A 21,470-nucleotide genomic window follows, 5' to 3' on the forward strand; every position below is an offset into this window, starting at 1 on the left:
AACACAACTCATGGCTTTCATCAGACATCTTAGCGGAATCTGGGGATGGAGATGGCGTTATGCCAGCTGACACACGGCCAGCTTGGACTAAGGGCACAGAGAGAAGCCAAAATGAAGGAAGGCTAACTCCGCTAGGATTCTACAGGATGGGACCACAGAGCTATCAACATTTCCTATCTTTCAATAAAAGGTAAGAATGTCACTGAAGCTGATTCCGAGATCAGCAGAGTTGCTACTCCCACCACAGGCCCAGAGCCCAAGGGCCCTCAAGGAGGCCATCTCCTCCTCCATTTCAGTGGGCCGGGCTGGCCCCCACAACTGAAGGGACAACCCTGTCACCTCAGTGGGGCTCGAGGGCAGAGCAGTGAGCCACTGAGGGTTATCTTGAGACTTCAGTCTAATGAAACATGGATTTCTTGGATTTGACACCAAAAGTACAGGCAACAAAAGCAAAAATAGACAAATGAGACTACATTAACCTTACAAACTTTTGTTCTTCAAAGGATACAATCAACAAGGTGAAAAGGCCACCTATGAAATGGAAGAAAATTTTGCAAATCATGTATCTGATGAGGGGTTAATACCCGGGGTTTATAAAGAGCTCAACAACAAAATAACTCAAATAACCTGATTAAAAACGGGCAAAAGATTTGAACAGACATTTCTCCAAATATGATACACAAATGGACAACAGCATATGAGCATATGAAAAGACACTCAACATCAGTGATCACTAAGAAATTCAAATCAAGGGGAGCCTGGGTGGCTCAGTCGTTAAGCGTCTGCTTTCGGCTCAGGTCATGATCCCAGGGTCCTGGGATCGAGCCCTGCATCGGGTTCCCTGCTCGGCAGGAAGCCTGCTTCTCCCTCTCCCACTCCCCCTGCTTGTGTTTCCTCTCTCGCTGTGTCTCTCTCTGTCATATAAATAAATAAAATTAAAAAAAAAAAAGAAATTCAAATCAAAACTAAAATGAGAAATCTCTTCACACCCATTATAATGGCCACTACCAAAAACAACAGAAAATAAGAAGTGTTGGTGAGGATGTGGAGAAATTGATACTCTTGATACTGTTGGTGGGATTGTGAAGTAGTGCAATCGCCATGGAGAACAGTAAGGTAGTTCCTCAAAAATTAAAAATAGAACTACCCTATGTCCAGCAATCTCCCTTCTAGGTATATATCCAAAAGAACTGAAAGCAAGGTCTTTTTTTTTTATTATTATTAAGGATTTTATTTATTCATTGGAGAGACAGAGAGAGAACAATGTGGGGGAGGGGCAGAGGGAGAAGCAGACTCCCCGAGGAGCAGGCAGCCCGATGCGGGACTCAATCCAGGACTCCAGGATCATGACCTGAGCCCAAGGCAGACGCTTAATGACTAAGCCACTCAGGTACCCTGAAAGCAAGGTCTTAAACAGAAATATATGCACACTCTTGCAGCACACCTCGTACTCTTCACAATAGCCAAAGGTGGATGCAATCCAGGGTGCCATAAAGAGAGGAATAGATAAATATCCACGGGAATATTATTCAGGCTTAAAAAGGGAAGGAAATCCTGTGACATCTTACAACATGGATTGACCTTCAAGCCATCATGCTAAGTGAAGTAAGCTCATCATAAAGAGATAAATACTATATGATTCCACTTACAGGAGGTATCTAAAGTAGCCTCATTCATAGAAACAGACACTAGATTAGTAACCTGGAGCTGGAGGGAAGGAGAAAAGGGGAGTAGTACTTTAATGGGTGTAAAGCTTCAGTTTTGCAAGATGAAAAAATTCTGGATATTTGTTTCATAACAATATGAATATACCTAACACGACTGAACTGTACATTTACAAATAGTTACGACGGGGCGCCTGGGTGGCTCAGTCGTTAAGCGACTGCCTTCAGCTCAGGTCATGATCCCGGGGTCCCGGCACCCAGTCCGGCACCGGGCTCCCTGCTCAGCGGGGAGTCTGCTTCTCCCTCTTCTGCTCCCCCTGCTTGTGCTCTCTCTCTCTGTCAAATAAATAAATAAAATCTTAAAAGAAAAAAAGAAAAAGAAAAATAGTAACAGCAGAGATCACCGATCACAGATCACCATAACAAATGTACCATCCATGAATAAGTTTGAAATACTGTGACAATTACCGAAATGAGACATAGAGACACCAAATGAGCGAATGGTTGCCAATAGACTTGACTAACCCAGGATTGCTACAATTTGTAGAAAGAACAATGCAGTATCTGTGAAGAGCAATGAAGGGAAGATCAAGAAAATAAAGTATGCCTGCCGTTGGAGTCATATAGAGTATGCAGCCTTTTCAGATTGGCTACTTTTACTTAGTAATATGCATTTAAATTTCCTCCATGTCTTTTCGTGGTCGATACATCATTTCTTTTTCTTTTCTTTTCTTTCCTTTTCAATAGCTCATTTCTTTCTTTCTTTTTTTTGTTAAGATTTTATTTATTTATTTCACAGAGGGACAGACACATACACAGTGAGAGAGGGAACACAAGCAGGGGGCCTGGGAGAGGGAGAAGCAGGCTTCCCGCTGAGCAAGGAGCCCGATGTGGGGCTCGATCCCAGGACCCTGGGATCATGACCCGAGCCAAAGGCAGACGGTTAACGACTGAGCCACCCGGGCACTGCAATAGCTCATTTCTTTTTAGCACTGTATAATATTCCACTGGACGAACCACATCTTGTTATCATTTACCTACTGAAGGACATCTTGGTTGCTTCCAAGTTTGGGCAATTGTGAATAAAGCCGCTATAAACATTCATGCACAGGTGTGTGGGTGGATGTCAACTTTCAGTTCATTTGGGTAAATAACAAGGAGTGTGACTGCTGGATCATAAACAAGTATTTTACATGCCAACTTCTAATCAATTGTTGATAGAGAACATAGACTTTTGTTTGCAAGAAGCACAGGGCTTTCTTTAAGTTCCTTAAGTTTACTCTGACGGTGCTCTAAGACCATAAATGTCCTTCGTTGTGTTTTTGTGGCTATTAGTCTGACACTATCACCAGGATACCCCTGTCTGGCTCATTTACAGGAAGACAGCTACGGACTACTGATAACTGAACTGACTCATATCCACCCTTTAAAAAAACCATAAGCAAGTGCCAATCTCTGGATGACGATATGGGCAGTGCCACTACCGTTCAATACAATGTTTCATATTTAGAGGTTTGCGTTCTTTTCGTAGAGCACTTCCCCAACTTTGGCGACCCTCCCGCCCAGAACAAGCCACCTCCTCAGAAAAAAAAAACCCATCAAATACTCTAGGAAAAGGCTGCTGAAGCTCTAGGGTGGTGTTTATTAATATGGGGTTCTAAGATGGACTAGACAGGACACAGATGCCCTGAGAGTGAATGCAAATGTTGTCTTTCATGTGCTCTTCTGCGGGGGCAGGGGGACCACAAGCTCTTGTCACTGTCTCAGAAAGGAGCACAGGACCCAGAAAACAGCCCAAGGGGCTGCCAAAGCTTGGGTGTGGTAGGAAGGGGGAGGAGAAAGAATCTGACCTCTCCGGGTCATCAGTGGAATTATAGTATGGAAACTGCAGGAGTGGTCGGCCTTCAAGTTAGTTCCCCACCCACTGTTAGCGAGGGTCTGAGCTCCAGGTGGCATCACAAAGAACCAGCCCTTTTGAAGCGAGGCTCTAATTCCCTCCCAGCAGGGGAGAGGTTAAGAGGCAGCATTCACAGAGCCATTTATTAGTAGGGGACTTTAGTGAGAAGTACAGCCAACTTCATCACAGGACAGAGTTGGAGGAGACTAAAATTCTTTTTTTTAAATTATTTATTTGACAGAGAGAGACACAGCGAGAGAGGGAACACAATCAGGAGGAGTGGGAGACGGAGAAGCAGGCTTCCCGCCGAGCAGGGAGCTCGATGCGGGGTTCGATCCCAGGACCCTGGGACCATGACCCGAGCTGAAGGCAGACGCTTAACGAACTGAGCCACCCAGGCGCCCCGAGACTAAAATTCTTCACCCTAACTCATCCAGATGGCCACTGTGATATTTTAGCTTTTTACCTTTAGCAACTCGAAAAGGAAGAGATGTGAAGCAGCACAGGTAAAACTCTCTGGAGCTAAAGAGAACCGTGTTTTCTCCTTATTAAAATTGTCCATGTACTATGTGCGCTCAACACATTTTATCCTGTGTCTATTATGTGCTATACATTCTTCTAGCCACTGTACTTTTAATCATTTTATGTCTCCTATACATGCTTCATTTACAAGTGCATTGTAATCTTTCTGTGTAGTGAAAAACCAGCTTCCCTAACTTACAGCTTTTTTTTTTTTTTTTCAAATAGTCGAGGCCATTGGCCTTCTTTTCAGCCTCAAATTGAATCAGGAAGTCACTGGAATATTTGATTGAGGCGGGCCGAGAAACCCAAGAATCTCCTCTCCTCTGTGCTACCCGGTAGCTTAAGCCCCGCCTGCCTGCGTTTTTAGGAGGCTACGTCAGCGAGTGAGGACGTGCTTTGTAGACCGTCTGCCAAATCTCCAAAGTGACTAGTTCCATCACTCAGGCCGACCAAAGGTTCCTCTTCTGTACTCTTCTGCTTCTCCCCTCCTCCCGCGTAATTTATTTTCATGCTGATGCTACCCAGGGACGCAGGCAATATCTGTATCTCCCTTACTGTCCTGTTTTTTCCTCCTTTTTGGTTGTCCTCCATTTGACGTGAATCTGCACAATCTCATGGGTGTGTAAAACCCTGAATTCTTCTTGAATGGGTGGATGCAGATTTACTGAACGAATCTGTACCTATTTAAAAAATGTGTGGAAGGAATGTTGACTTTGATAGTCTGTCCCTATAATACTGTAAGTTTTTATGTTCAAATGTGGGAGAGGTACTCTGACTAAAATCACAATCTAAAGTTCTTAAATATTAGGTTCCAGGGGGCTTTTTAACCCAATTTGATTCCAATTAAATGTAGATGGCTATTTTAAGATAATTGGAAATCAACAACTTTACACACATTTTTTACAAAATTAAAGGAAAAGAGGTAGTCCATTCAATGTCATCCTCTTGACTTGTGGCCCTTTAAGGGCTTTGGGCCTTAACTTGCTATTCTCTGGCTTTCTCCCCCCTAATACTATGAATAAGCAACAACAGATAAACACACTGACAGCAAAAGACTGAAGAAGAAAGACAAATACCTGGAAAATCGACAATGGGATATGGGTCTGGATTAATTCATTTATTCATTCATACAGATCTACTATGTTGCCAGGCCCAGTTTTAGATATTGGGGATACTGTGGTGAAGGTGGTAGGAGAACTCCATTTTTTGCTTTCACGGAGCTCAAATTCAAGTGCAGTGGAGTGATGCACATATTTTTACTTTTTATGTCTATGCCTTAAAATATTTTTCTTTTTTTAATATTTTAGTCTTAAGTAATCTCTACACCCAACATAGGGCTCCAACCCATAACCCCAAGATCAAGGGTCACATGCTCCACCGACTGAGTCAGCCAGGCGTCCCTAAAAAATTATTTTAAAGAAAGCATAGCTAAGACCACAGATTCTGGACTCAGACATCCTGGGTTTGAGTCCTCGCTCTGCTTGCTACTTAACGCTGTGTGATCTTGGGAAAGTCTTTTAGTGTCACTGTGCTTCCATTTCCTTATACGTAATATGAAGGTAATAATAGAGTCTACTTCATAAGACTTGTTATGAGGATTAAATTAAATCAGTTAATATGTGTAAAGCACTTAGAACAGTTCCCAGTATTGTCATATAAGTGTCTGTCTAAAAAGAAAAAAGAAACAGACATATCTTCCTAATTTCACAGTTGAATATATATGCTCAGAGAAAATTACTGTAGGTCTTGGGTTAAAATCTAGATTCCTGGGGCACCTGGGTGGCTGAGTGGGTTAAGTGTCTGACTTCAGCTAGGGTTATGATCTCAGGGTGCTGGAATTGAGTCTCCACACTGAGCCCAGCTCCCCACTCAGCAGGGAGTCTGCTTTTCCCCCTTCAGCTTCCAGCCAGCTGTGTTTGCACACACTCTTTCTCACATAAACAAAATCTTTTTTTTTTAAAGATTTTATTTATTTATTTGAGAGAGAAAGAATGAGAAATAGAGAGCACGAGAGGGAGGAGGGTCAGAGGGAGAAGCAGACTCCCTGGTGAGCAGGGAGCCCGATGTGGGACTCGATCCCGGGACTCCAGATTCATGACCTTGAGCCGAAGGCAGTCGCTTAACCAGCTGAGCCACCCAGACGCCCAACAATAAAATCTTTTTTAAAAAAAAGTCTAGGTTCTGGGCGCCTGGGTGGCTCAGTCATGAAGCATCCACCTTGGGCTCATGTCATGATCCCTGGGTCCTGGGATTGAATCCCACATTGGGGTTCCTTCTCAGTGGGGAGCCTTCTTCTCCCTCTCCCACTCCCCCTGCTTGTGTTCCCTCTCTCTCTGTGTCACTCTCTGTCAAATAAATAAAATCTTGGAAAATAAAAGTTGGATGCTTAACCAACTGCGCCACTGAGGCGCCCTGTCATCACTTAAAAAAAAAAAAAGTCTAGATTCTCATTCTTTTTAAGGACCTAAAGACGACTTCCAAAGATTCTCCAGTTCCATGTGAGAAACTCGAATAAATAGTCTTCTTTCTAGTCACTGAAGCTGTATTTATTGCCAGATTCTTATCATGTTCCCTCATTTACAATTCACAACAGTACTTTAAATTTAGTATTACCATTCTGATTTCCCAAGAGAAATCTGTAAGTAATTAGCTTACAGACCACGGTTTGGGGCAGAACTAGTTGTCCGAATGTACTTTTACAATCTGTTGCTGTGTATTCCGAGAAAGATATAGGCAATCTTGGTTTAGAAAGAAGTGTCTGCGAAAGCCAGTGTTTCCCCATTCCCACCCCCCACCTCTTTCCTCCTAGAAATGGAGCCTGTTTTTGCTCCCTTCTGCAGCCACCGGTCATAAACAGAAAGCATGGCTGGGGTGCAGTAAATCTGGAGGCTGATGATACGTGGCTGTTCAAGAGTTGTGGGAAAGGGAGCCAACCTCCCCTACTGCTGCAGTAAAGATCCTTATTTTGAGGCTTTGGCGAGAAGATCCTCATAGGTGGAGGGGAGATGAGGCGAGCAGGGAAGGAGGCTCTGTGAGGGAGAGAAAGCTCTTGCTTCTTCTCAGTGCTGTCTCTGCCTACAAATATACCAAAGCGGAAAAAGGCCGCACTTAACTTCAGGAATAATGGAATTGGAGAGCCTGTTTTTGTACTACCCGTAAAGTAGGAATAGTTTTTACATTTTTGAGTGGTTGCAAACAAATGTACAAGAATAGTATTTTGTGACTTGTAAAAATTATATTAAATTCTGGGGCGCCTGGCTGGCTTAGTCAGTGGAGCATGCGACTCCTGATCCTGGGGACGTGAGTTCGAGCCCCGTGTCGGGCACAGAGATTACCTCAAAAAAAATGATATGAAATTCAAATCTCAGTGTCCACAAGTAAAATTTTGCTGGTACACAGCCACATGCATTCATTTATATATTGTCAATGGCTGCTTTTGCACTATACTGTCGGAGTTGAATAGTTATATCAAGAGACTATAGGGCCCTAGCAAGACTAAAATATTTAGTATCTGACCTTTTGTTTTGTTTTAAAGATTTTATTTATTTGACAGAGAGAGAGAGCTAGCGTGCACAAGTAGGAGAGCAGCAGGCAGATGGAGAAGCAGGCTCCCTGCTGAGCAAGGAGCCTGATGCAGGACTCGATCCCAGGACTCTGGGATCATGACCTGAGCTAAAGGTAGATGCTTAACTGACTGAGCCACCCAGGGACTCATAGTATCTGACCTTTTTTTAAAGCCTTTTTATTTATTTTTATTTATTTAATTTACTTGACAGAGAGAGACTCAGCAAGAGAGGGAACACAAGTAGCGGGAGTGGGAGAGGGAGAAGCAGGCTTCCCGCTGAGCAGGGAGCCTGATGTGGGGCTCGATCCCAGGACCCTGGGATCATGACCTGAGCCAAAGGTGGAAGCGTAACGACTGAGCCATCCGGGCGCCCCTATCCATTCTCCTTTTGAACACATTACTGTTTCTAGTTTTGAGCTATCACAAACATTCTTGGCATTTGCCATATGTATGAATTCTGTTTTCTTGGTTATATACTTAGGAACAGGATTGCTGGGTTGTATTTTTGGTCAGTAAGTAATCAATTCTAAATAAAAACAAGTGAGCTACATCTGTGTCTTAATATGTGTATGGTATTTTAATAAACAATTTTTATACACATTGTTTCAATTGATCTTCAAAACATTTTGTCAACTAAGTGGAATAAGTCATATTATCTCCATTTTACAGGTGTAGAAACTGAAAGAAGGACAATTTAAATGTCCCGTTTAAAGTCATAAAATTAACACATTCTGAATTAGGACAAGAAACAACATTTTCTGATTCCTAGTCAAATTCATTTTTCTTTTTATATTCCTCTTACTTCAGTGGCCTCATGTGAAGGGAGAGGTCACCCAAATGCCCGCTCTGCCCTGGACTGTCCCAATTTTAGCTCCAAAAGGGCCTGGGCAAGTGGGGGACGGTTGGTCACTCTCCAGAACAAAGAAAGTTGTCAAACGGATATCACACACAGCTTGCAAAGGAAAAAACAAACCTGTCTGAGTCAGCTCAATTGTCCTCTTCCAGTCCCAGAGAAAAGGTATTTTTAATCCGAGAGTAATGCAGTTTCCACACATTTATGTCCTACGTATGTCAACTCTTTTCCTTGACTTTGGAAATCATCTAGACTAGTGCTACTCAAATGTGGTCCATGGATCAGCAGCATCATCTCCAGGGAGCCTGCTGGAAATACAGATTCATACCCCTTCCCCAGCCCTCCCCGCAACCCCAGGACTATCCCAGTCTCTATGGGTAGGGCTCAGGAATTTGTGTTTAACAAGCTCTCCAGGTTAGGATCAAAGGAAGCTATAGGAAAAGGGAGCTTAAAAGTTTGAGAAGCCCTGATCTAGGCAATTTCCTTTAAAGATATACAGATACCTATTTGGTTTTAAAGATCTCTGGGCAGAATGATTCTACTACCCCACATTGTTAGTAAAACAAATTCCATTGTTTGTAAATCCTTCTTTCTTTAAGTTTTGTTTTTTTTTTAAGATCCATTTATTCACTTGAGAGAGTGGGGAGGAGCAGAGGGAGATGGGAGAGAGAAAGAATCTCCAGAAGACTCCCCACTGAGTGTGGAGCTGGACATGGGGCTCAATCCCAGGACCCCAAGACCAAGAGACCAAGACCTGAGCCGAAATCAAGAGTAGGATGCTTAACGGACCGAGCCACACAGGCGCCCCTGTAACACTTCCTTGCTTGCTTATTAAATCTCATATCTAACATTCCGGTCCTACATGAGAGTGCGCAATATCATTAAAATATTTTTTGTCCTTTTTTTATTAAGATTTTATTTATTTGACACAGAGAGAGAGAGAAAGAGAGAGAGAGAGAGAGAGAGGGAGAGAGCAAGCACAAGCAGGGGAGGGACAGGCAGAGGGAGAAGGAGGTTCTCCACTGATCAAGGAACACAATGTGGGACTCGATCCCAGGACCACGGGATCATGACCTGATCCGAAGTCAGAAACTTAACCAATGGAGCCACCCAGGCACCCCGTTCTTGTCCTTTTTTTAAAAAGATGGTTTTTATTCATTTGAGAGGGAGAGAGAGCGTCTGTGCTCGGGAACAGGGGGTGGCGGGGGGGGGGGGGTGGGGAGAGAGAGAGAAACAGACTTCCAACTGAACAGGGAGCCTGATGCCAGACTCAATCCCAGGACCTTGGGATCATGATCTGAGCCAAGGGCAGGGTATCAATTTAACCACCTTTTTTATTTGTCCTTTTCTAAAAAGGCGATTCCAAGTGTTCTTCATTATTACTTAATGACCACTTAATGTCCAGAATGAATCCTAGGGAAAAACTATAGTACATCTAAAGAAAGACCTTGTGGGCGCCTGGGTGGCTCCGTTGGTTAAGCATCTGCCTTCAGCTCAGGTCATGATCCCAAGGTCCTGGGATCGAGTGTGGTATCAGGCTCCCTGCTCAGCAGGAAGTCTACTTCTCTCTCTTCCTGTCTCTCCACTGCTGTGTTCTCTCTCAGATAAATAAATAAAATATTGATTTTATTTATTTATTTATTTGACAGAGAGAGAAAGAGCACAAGGAGGGGGAATGGCAGAGGGAGAGGGAGAAGCAGGCTCCCCGCTGAGCAGGAACCTGAAGTGGGGTTTGATCCTGATCTGAGCCGAAAGCAGGTGCTTAACTGAACCACACAGGTGCTCCTAAATAAAATCTTTAAAAAATAAAAATTAATAAATAAAGACCTTGTGGTTCCAATGGGAATATTCATGAATCTTTAAGAAAATCACATTTCAAGTTTAACATTATCAGAAACTATACATGTGTAAGAACTATGAAGCCTAGAAACAGAGAAAGAAAGACTAGTTAATTTGAATCACTGGGGAGGGATAAACAGATGACAGCTTAGCATAAATAGAAGGAATCTGCTGAATGAATATGCTAGCAAGGGCTGGGTTTGGCCCCCCAATTTGTGTTCCCTTAGGTTTTTGTGTGAGTTCGCTGGAATCCACCCACATAGTTTGTTTCTACTCTGTTCCAAGAGAGTTGTCCTCAACTCCTATCCACTTTCTCCTTGTCCATCTATTCTAGGCTCTCTCTTCCTTCCCTTTCCCTTCATTCTTCCCCAGGAAGGGGTTGCTGTGGAGATGAAATCATAGTAAGCCAGCTGGTAAGAAAAACTGTGACAGAAGCAGAATGGGAGAGAGGGCAGAGAGGCAAATACAAGATTAAGACAAAAGAAAAAGACACAGACACAGATGAGACTTGAGGCATAGGTAATAAGATGCCATCAACCACTTACTTACAGAGATGGATGGGGACATACTGCCCACAGTTAGAGGTGCACAGCCATAAGCAAAGCCAAGGACCTGAAATACATGTGGAGACGCAGGAGGGGAGACACAGAGTCAGGGGCCGAACCAGATCACACTGGATCCCGGTGAAAACAGCCTCACACAGAACGTCACCGAGAAGAGCGGCAGTTGGACGGGTGTTTCTTTATCCTCCTATGCCTTCCTCAGTCATTCTTATTTCCAAGGAAGGGTTCAGTGGGAGGTTATACAGAGGGTAACCTGACGTCTGTGTTGTTTTTCACTTCCTTTTCTTGCTTGTGGTCTTCTGCGAGGCATCTCCCAAAGACAACAAAGGCTAAGTCACACCTTTCCCTTAGACCTAACCCTTTTGGTCTCTCGACTGTTCCTCCTTCCCTCTTTTCAATATTTGTATCTCAAAATTTCTACAGTTCTTTGTCTTTCTTGCTCTTTCTTCTTTTCTTTCCATTTCTCCCAGGTTACAAGCCACCACCGTTTTTTTTTTAATATTTTATTTATTGATTTGAGAGAGAGAATGAGATAGAGTACATGAGAGGGGGGAGGGTCAGAGGGAGAAGCAGACTCCCTGCTCAGCAGGGAACCCGATGCGGGACTCGATCCCGGGACTCCAGGATCATGACCCGAGCCGAAGGCTGTCGCTTAACCAACTGAGCCACCCAGGCACCCACAAGCCACCATCTTAATGCTCCTTTTGTCTATCCCATTCTCTTTTCCAATATCTCCCTTTTCCTAAAGTCAGGTTTGTCCCCACACCCTAGCCAGAAACTTGGCTTCTTTCAATTCCATTTTTCGTTTTTTCCTAGAGCTGCATGCTTACCTGGACCCCTTCACCTTTAGATAACATCACATCTAATAAAAACAATAAGAAACGATGGTTTTCTGAATACAGAAATTTTTTTTTTAAAGATTTCATTTATTTATTTCACAGAGAGATAGAGAGAGCACAAGCAGGGGGAGTGGGAGAGGGAGAAGGAGTTTCCCTGCTGAGCAGGGAGCCCGATGTGGGGCTTGATCCCAGGATCCTGGGATCATGACCTGAACCAAAGGCAAATGCTCAACCAACTGAGCCACCCCGGTGCCCCATGGATACAGAAAAAATTTTTTTAAGATTTTATTTATTTGACAGAGAGAGGCAGCGAGAGGCAACACAAGCAGGGAGAGTGGAAGAGAGAGAAGCAGGATTCCCGCCAAGCAGGGAGCCTAATGCGGGGCTCAATTCCACGACCCTGGGTTCATGACCTGAGCCGAAGGCAGATGCTTAACGACTGAGCCACCCAGGTGCCCCTGAAGACAGAAAAATTTTAATGAGTTTTTAAAAAGGCAATGTTGAGAAAAACGAAGATATATACATAAATACGATTTCAGAGAGCCTACAAAATGCACAGCATTCTTCTAAATAATGCAGAAGACCCAAAGTCCCTCCCCTCAAGTTGGTTACAATCTGGCATTGAGGGGACAAGACAAAAAAGTTCTGAAGGCAGCCAAAGTGTTAAGAGATTCTGTTCACGTGGGAAGAATCCAGAGAGCCTTCATGAAGTTAGAATTTGGACTAGGTCTGGACAGGTGACTGAGAGAGGAGAGAAGAGAGGCAGAGATTACAGAAGGGCATTTCAGGAAAATGGAATGGCCCCGGCAAAGGTATGGTGGTAGGAAGTTTGGGCAGAAGGTCGGGAAATAGGGCTTTGACCAATTTACCTGAAGAGCAGGGTGCGTATAGGAGTCTAGGGAGAGACAATGCTGGAAAAGCAAGTTCAGGCGATGCTGCCACAGTCTTTAAATACCACACATGCTACTTTGACTCTATGCCCTTAGGTGGGAAATGAAGTAAAATCTTAACGCATTTTTTCCTGTTTTACAGGACTATTTGTCCTCCAGAGATACCAGACGTGTCACTTTTAGCTTACACGCTTTGTCCCAACTAAAATACGCTCTCTTCGTTCAGAGCTTTTTCTAATCCCCTCCTTCCGTTGCTTCGCCCAACCGTACCCCTGAACCCCAAACTCTGTTCTTTCATTTCACTATCCTATCCACTGTTTGTCAGAAGGCTTTCTGGAGAGAAACCAACCTGGTGCGGTGGTGGTGGAAAGCACTTTCTGCAATCCATCTGCTCTCACTTCTATTTTTAGAACAAAGACAAGGCTGAAAATTAGAAAACCCAGGTAACCTCACCTCAGACTATGGTCCCCGACCTGCTCTGCTACAAACTAGCTAGTGATTAGTTACATCGTTCAACCTGTGTCTCGGTCCGCTCATTCTAAAAGGTGGTCTTTTTTAAATTTATTTTTAAAGATTTTATTTTTGTTTATTTTTTTAAGATTTTATTTATTTACTTATTTGACAGAGAGAGACACAGTGAGAGAGGGAACACAAGCAGGGGGAGTGGGGGAGGGAGAAGCAGGCCTCCCGCCGAGCTGGGAGCCCGATGCGGGGCTCCATCCCAGGACCCTGGGCTCATGATCTGAGCCGAAGGCAGACGCTTAACAACTGAGCCAGCCAGGCGCCCTTAAAGATTTTATTTATTTACTTGTCAGAGACAGAGAGAGAGAGCACGAGCAGGGAGATGGACACAGGGAGAGGGGGAGAGGGAGAAGCAGACTCCATGCTGAGCAGGGAGCCCGATGCGGGGCTCGATCCCAGGACCCTGCGATCAGGACCTGAGCTCAAGGCAGACACTTAACCGACTGAGCCACCCAGGCATCCCTAAAGGGTGGTCTTAAGGCTGAAGGAGAAAGACCTAGCTGTGGTATTCTCTGCAATCTCAAGAGTTCCACAAATATACCGCCCATACAAATACTTAGTGATTTGTTACCCCGAGGAAGAAAGGTGACAAATTATAGAAACGTTTTGACTATTAATTAGGTATTCAGTTATCACTCCCCTTTCAAATATACACTTAAAATTTCCAGGTTTTTAGAAGCTTCCCTGGTACATTTATGTGCCTGGTATATATAGATACATTCAATAAATATCTGAACGAAAGAATGAATGAATCAATTGCCAGCTCTGAACATAAAGGTATAAGGGGAAGGATTATTTTTACCACCAGATTCTGAGCGGTGACACAGTTGTAATTTGAAAAATTAGAAGCATCTGAAGAGTGCTACCTGGTTGTTCTTTTGGGGCATGGCTGAGGAAAGAATTTATATCTTCCGGGCACCTGGGTGGCTCAGTTGGTTAAGCGACTGCCTTCAGTTCAGGTCATGATCCTGGAGTCCCGGGATCGAGTCCCACATCGGGCTCCCTGCTCAGTGGGGAGTCTGCTTCTCCCTCTGACCTTCCCCCTCTCATGCTCTCTCTCTCATTCTCTCTCTCAAATAAATAAATAAATAAAATCTTAAAAAAAAAAGAATTTATTTCTTCCCTTTTACTTTTTAGTTTCCATTAGCCCTCACTCCTTTCAGGTACTCGGAGAATGAAGCTCTTTACTCCTGTCTCATTATTTCCTCTTTGATCCTGACACCTGGGGTCCACACCAAGAAACGAAACATCCCCAGGAAAAGACAAGCACATTCCCACCGTAGAGGACGTGCAGTGAAGAGCATTCTTTTGGCTCCCACACCTCTACCTCGAAGTACAAACAGTGATGGGACAGTGACTTCTGCCCCGCCTGTCTCACCAGTAACACACTAGGGAGCTTGATGAGCATAGCTGCATCCCAAAATAGCTGCATGCCTCACTGGGGCACCTGAAAGATGAGGGCCACAAAGCTTCCGGTTTACCTTGTATTGTATTTATCTAATATTGAGATATGACCGGAGAAAAGCAGGATTATCCTCTTCTCAAGAAACATGACCTCTCTAAAAGGAAAAAATGAATGAGATATGGGGAAGAGAAACTAAAGGCCAGGAAGGGCAATGAGAAAAGTGAGAGTAAATTTTTCCTTTAAATAAAAAGCATAAAAAATGCCCAAATTTGATCACTGAACACTACTTAATATTCTCTTTTTTTTTACACTTGTTAATATTCTAATAATTATGGAGCCTGGGAGACAAAAGATTATAGGAGCACCAGGCTAGCTCACTTGGAAGAGCATGTGACTCTTGGTCTTGGGGTCATAAGTTTGAGCTCCATGTTGGCTGTAGAGATGACTAAAAAGACAAATAAATAAACTTAAAAAGCAAAACAAAACAAAGAAAAACCTGAGAGGTACGAAAATTTTTCAAAGTGAGAAAAAGTAGTGCTTCATTATTTTCCCATTAAGTTCTAGAAAGATTACTAATAGATGGTTGGCATGCAATAAAAGGAAAGAGGAGTGATTAATTGGATGCAGAATTAATTCATTAAGTTTACATCGTGTCAATTTTTCACCTAAAGTCTTACTAACCTTTTCTCCAATAAGGTTAGCCAAAAAAAGAAAAAAAAATCAGAGAAATACCACAGACCAAGGTTTTAAAATCTAGGGTGTTATACGCAAATTATGAGTCATGGAACACTGCATCAAAAACTAATGATGTTATGTATGGTGATTAAGATAATAATTAAAAAAATAGGAAAAAAAATCTAGGTACTATTGTGGGCCAGGTAATTCTCTGTTATTGGGTTTAGTCCTGTGCCCTGTGAGACGTTTAGCAGCATTCCTGGTCTCTACTCACTAGATGCCAGTAGCATTTTCTTTGCCACAGTCACAGCAACCAAATATGTCTGTAGAAAAATGGCAAGTGTCCCTGGGGAGCAAAATCACTGCTGAGTGAGAACCATTCCCTTAGGAAATCTCTCATGAGATCCTTGTGTAAAAGACTGCAAGACCTCACCCATTTGTAACTCAACTATTCAGAAAACGAACTTATTTCGTTTTTGTTTTTAAAGGTTTGATTGATCAGAGAGAGCGAGCGTGCGCGTGCACATGCACGCGCAAGAGTGCACGCGCAGGAGTGCACACGCAGGGGGAGGAGCAGGCAGAGGGAGAAGCCTCCGCAGGACTCCATCCCAGGACCCTGGGATCATGACCTGAGCCAGTGGCTGACGCTTAACCATCTGAGTCGCCCAGGTGTCCCAAACTAACCTATTTTGAATGTAAGCTATGAAAAACAAAGGAAAAAAGATATTTTTCACTAGACTGCAAAGCCTTCTTCATAGGAGGGCTCTGTTGGCCCCTCTAAGAAACCATACCCTTTCTCTCTTTCTAAATGACTATAAAATATTCCCAACATACAATACAAAATGTTAATAACTGATACAGAGCATAAGTTCGTTATCTGATTTCCAAATCAGCAACACTGTATTAAAAGAAAATTAGAAGAGATGTCTTATGCCACATGCAGGGGCCCTAACACACTAATGACAGCAAGAAAGGAAACTGACAAATTATAAAAAGTGAACAAACATCGGGGCGCGTGGGTGGCTCAGTTGGTTAAGTGTCTGCCTTTGGCTCAGGTCATGATCGCAGGGTCCTGGGATTGAGCTCCCTGCTCAGCGGGGAGTCTGCTTCACCCTCTCCCTCTGTGCCTCCCCCTTACTCTTGATTTCTATCTCTCTCTCAAATAAATAAATAGCATCTTTTTAAGAAAAAGTGAACCAACATGTTTTTGAAAGAATAGCAAATCAGAGGGATATTAGTCCTGTGTAGGGGATATGTTCTCCAGATCACTTTAGTCCTTGACATCCTACTTTACAAAAGACATGAGTCTCCCTGTCTCTTTCTGTCAAATAAATAAAGAAAATCTTTAAAAAAGAAAAAAGACATGACTAGGATGATGAAGTATCTTGAAACAAGGTAATGAAGAGCAGCTGAGGGAACTAGTGTTATTTAGCTTAGAGAATCAGAGTATGGCAGACGACATGATAACTTTCTTCACATATTTGTTGTGCTTCCCAAAATACGCATTTTTCAGTAATCCCAAATTGAAGTAGGTATCCCATTTATATTACATTTTTCATCATCTCAATGTCATAGAAAGAAGTTCCTAGTAATTAAAGCTCTCCAAAAACGGGCTGCCTTGTAAGGTAATGAGTTTCTCACTGCTGATCTGATTGCCAGAGTCATCCGTCTATTGCCTGTCTGCTCGCTCTACTTCACTGGCTAAAAGGCATCTCAAACTAAGCATGGCCAAAAGAGAAGCACTGATTCCTCTTCCAAATCCTCAGATCGCTTCCTTCCTTCCTTAGTCTTCTCCATTTTTGTAAACACTATCACCATTCACCCTTTTGCAAAAGCGAAAATGCTAGGAGCTCTTCAGGATTTCTCTTTCTCCTACCTTCCAAATTTAACACAGCAGGAAGTATGGTCAGTTTTACCTCCAAAATATACCCAGATTTCTTCCACTCTCTACGGCCTCACCCTTGTCAAAACCATCATAATTTGTCACTTCATCTATTGCAGTATGTCTCTCTCTTTTTTTAAATTATTTACTTGGGCGCCTGGGTGGCTCACTCAGTTAAGCGACTGCCTTTGTCTCAGGTCATGATCCTGGAGTCCTGGGATCCAGTCCCATGTCCGGCTCCCTGCTCAGCGGGAAGCCTGCCTCTCCCTCTGACCCTCCCCACTTCTCATGCCCTGTCTCTCTCAAATACACAAATAAAACTTAAAAAGAAAAAGATTTTAAGGGCGCCTGGGTGGCTCAGTCGTTATGCGTCTGCCTTCGGCTCAGGTCATGATCCCAGGGCACTGGAATTGAGCCCCGAATTGGGCTCCCTGCTCAGTGGGAAGCCTGCTTCCCCTGCTTGTGTTCCTTCTGGAGTGGGGAGCCCGATTCTTCCCCTCCCACTCCCCCTGCTTGTGTTCTTTCTCTCGCTGTCTTTCTCTGTCAATAATAAATAAAATCTTTAAAAAAATAAATTAATTAAAAATTAAAAAGGATTTCATTTGCTTTTTTCAAGTGATCTCTCCACCCAACATGGGGCTCGAAATCACAACGCCAAGATGAAGGGTCACATGCTTTACTGACTGAGTCAGCCTGGTACCCCAGCTTATTGTCTCTTAATCGGTCTTACTGATTCATTCTTACTGTACAATTCATTCTTCACACAGGTATCAAAACTATATCTGGCGCCTATCTCTCCCTCTTTCCTGCCTTCTTTCTACCACTATTCCCCTGATTCACTAAGCTCCAGCCATATTAGGTCATTTTTCTGTCCCTCTATTATATTAATTTTATTTCTGCTGCAGGGCCTACCTGCAGATGTCTTCAAATGCCAGATTCCTTCTTGTCATTCAGGTCTGAGCTCAAAGCCTGTTCTTCAGAGAGGCTTCCTTCGGGCAGGCTGTCTATGTTGCCTTTCTCCCCATCCATCATTTACCATACCTCCCTGTTTTAATTTCTCTCATACTCTTATCATTATCTGAAATTATTTCTTTGGTTCTTGTCTGTCCCCATTTCAACAGGGACCTTTTCTATCAATATTATTTGACCCATACTCTTAATGTCTAGAAGGAACTTGATATATACTGGAAGCTCAATTAATATTTGTTGAAGAAATGGATAATCAAATAATAATATAGATGAACTGAATTAATTTCTTATATTTGGTAGAAAATTGCACTGGATAATTACAGATTGCTGAGCATTATTAATAACTCGGTGAGATTGATGACTGTGAATTTACTATTTTTAAATTTTTTTAAAAAAGATTTTATTTATTTGAGTGAGACAGCAAGAGAGAGAGAGAGAGAGAGAGAGAGAGAGAGCATGAGCAGGGTGAGGGGCAGGGGGAGGAGCAGGATCTCCACTGAGCAGGGAGCCCGATGCGGGGCTCAATCCCGGGACTCCGGGACCCTGACTTGAGCCAAAGGCAGACACCCAACTGACTGAGCCACCCAGGTGCCCCTTTTAAAAAATTTTTTTAAAGATTCTATTTATTCATTTATTCGAGAGAGAGAGAACACAAGTGATGGGGGAGTGAGAGGGAGCGAGAGAACTCAAGCAGGCTCTGCACGGAGCTCGGAGCCTCACATGGGGCTCAGTCCCACGACTCCATTGCAACCTGAGCAGAAATCAAGAGTCGGACACGTAAACAACTGAGCCACCCAGGTGCCCCAGTGACTGTGCATTTATAACAGTATCAATTCTCTTTCTAGTTTGTTCACTTTTTTCAGCATGCAGGGTGGAGTATCAGAGAAGCCTAAACCAATCCTGGGAGTTTTTCATCAGGTGGGTGAAACAGTCCTACTGCACAAGAGGCTCAGGAATCTGGCATTTGAAGGCATCTCCAGGCTGGCCCTGCGGCAGAAATGAAATTTATATAATAGAGGGACAGAAAAAAGATTCAGACAACCAACCAGTTATCTTCAGAGGGTTAATGTACAGGAAATGACATCTCTCTACAGGAGTATTGCTCAAGATTCTAAGGTATGGAGAAAATACTTCATCAGAGAAACAAACCTTTGCCAGCCTTTTCCAAGCTCCAATCTCATCCCTGTTTCCCCCATTTTCCCAGATGACCGGACCTCATGCTGTTTTAGAAAACGGGTTTTGTTAACTTTCATTCCTTACCCTCACCTCACCCTTAATCCATTCATTCTAAAATCCTGCTTATTTTAGAAATTTTTATCTTCCATACCTTATCCTATCTAGGGTCCAGGACACTGTTCCATCTATTATTCCCAGCTCTGCCTTAAATTTCTCACTTTCTGCTTGTCTTTTCCTGCTGCCAATGAAATTCTAAAGTACCTCCATCCTGAAATACTTTCATTCTTCCTATACCTCAGCTTCTCTAAAGTACTCTGTCAAGGTACTCTTCACTGTTGACTTCCTCCAAAGAGTGATTTATACTCCCTGTTTCTATTTCTTTCCCTCCTATTCAGCATCAACATATTTCAGAATAGCTAGCGGTCTGCACAGTAGTGCAGACCTCTATATGAAATTACATACCTGTCACTAGCAATATCTTTGAAATGACTAGAATTTTATTTATTTTATGAAATAAGGCTATCACCTATACCTATGGCTACATGCTTGTGGGAAGGTATGGTTTCCCTGCAAAAAAGTAGACTTTCTTTCACCTGGAGAAAAGAGGTAGGTCCATAAAAAGGAAACCAGAACTCTTACATATATGTATAAGGAAACTGGACCTTGTTCCCTTAGACTTTGATGTGTTTGAGGACCCTCCCAAGAGGTACAAGGTTGGCCTCTGATAAATGGAACTAGGCCAAGAGCTTCTCAGCAAGATAGGTCTTCCATGAACCAGTTCACTGAAAGAGAAGTACCTATTAATCCTAAGTTTTGTAATGTTCTTTTTTCTTCTTTTATCTCCTTGTCTTTGGAAAGTCTTGCTATGACATTCCAGGCTTCTCTCAGTTGTATTAAGTATTGGAGGGTAGAGACAGAATTAGAGGAAAAGAAAAGCACGCTGCCCTCCTTGTGCTCCTTCCTTGAGGTTACCAAGATGGTAGGTACAGTCTTTAGCAATAATTTCCGAAGAAAAAATGTTTTTGCTTGAAGGTGCAAGCATTCTTCCCCACATTCCATTGCAACCTCTCTGCTGAAGCTTCCATTTCAATAAAGACATGAATAACCTAACTGTAAAACCAGTGACCTTCTTAGCTGTTGTCCAATGGAAACTTTTTTCATCATTTAAACTGTTATGAGCCCCCCAATCTCTCTCAGTTCCCACACCATTTTCTAGGTAGTCTTCAACTCTTCTAATTCTTAGTTCTACTTTTTTCCCCCCTTGGTTCTTCTTCTTCAATGACTCTTAAACACCAGGTTCATCTTTGAACAGCTTCTCGTGTTCTCAACCTCTCACAGAAGAAGGGACTTCTAAATTTCGTTTTCACTCCAAACATTTTTTTTTAAGATTTTATTGATTGATTGATTTGAGAGAGAGAGAGAGAGAGCACAAGACAGGGGAGGGTCAGAGACAGAAGCTGACTCTCCACCGTCCCACTGTGCAGGGAGCCCGACATAGGGCTCGATCCTGGGACTCTGGGATCATGACCTGAGCCGAAGGCAGATGTTTAACAGACTGAGCCACTCAGGCACCCTAAATAAACTTTTGAATTCCAGACCAAATTTATAATTGCCTCCTATGAATCTCTACCTGGATATCCTATAAGTACCTCAAGCTCAACATGCTCAAAACTGATCTTCCAAATCTGCTTGTGCTTTACCTCCCCTAATTGATTTCTCCGCTTGGATTAATGGCATTACTAATTATCTAGTTCCTAAAATAAAAATTCTGATGCTTCTATCTCTCTGACTTTCAAGCCATCAAGTACTTTCAAATCTGCTTTCAGAAAATATCCCTTAATACTGGACTAGGTAGGGGCACCTGGGTGGCTCAGTCGTTCAGTGTCTGCCTTCGGCTCAGGTCATGGTCCCGGGGTCCTGGGATCACGCCCCGCATCGGGTTCCCCGCTCAGCGAGGAGCCTGCTTCTCTCTCTCCCTCTGCCTACCTCTCTCCCTATTTGTGCTCTCTATCTGTCAAATAAATAAATAAAATCTTAAAAAAAATACTGGACTAGTTATTGAACAAGATCAAATTTTATTTTTTTAATTTTTAAAGATTTTGTTCATTTATTTGGCAGAGAGAGAGAGAGCACAAGCGGGCGGGCAGCAGGCAGAGGGAGATGGAGAAGGAGAAGCAGGCTCCCCGCTGAACAGGGAGCCTGATGCGGG

At 43.1% G+C, this 21,470-nt stretch overlaps 1 protein-coding gene across 7 annotated transcripts in view; it reads right to left on the bottom strand.

Moving 5' to 3' along the window:
- LOC113922269 (solute carrier family 2, facilitated glucose transporter member 3-like) overlaps window positions 1–21,470 on the bottom strand; it is a 47,728-nt gene that overhangs the window by 13,381 nt on the left and 12,877 nt on the right. Inside the window, exon 1 of one of the 7 annotated variants that reach the window (XM_035721802.1) lies at window positions 10,890–10,937. The exons of the other annotated variants lie outside the window; for them this stretch is intronic. Within the exon in view, the coding sequence (XP_035577695.1) occupies window positions 10,890–10,907 (18 nt within the window). The 5' untranslated portion in view covers window positions 10,908–10,937. Of the gene's footprint in view, window positions 1–10,889; window positions 10,938–21,470 lie in introns of those variants that run through there. 7 annotated transcript variants of the gene reach the window in all.

Source organism: Zalophus californianus, chromosome 9 (assembly GCF_009762305.2).
Source record: "Zalophus californianus isolate mZalCal1 chromosome 9, mZalCal1.pri.v2, whole genome shotgun sequence".
Classification (NCBI taxonomy): Eukaryota; Metazoa; Chordata; class Mammalia; order Carnivora; family Otariidae; genus Zalophus; species Zalophus californianus.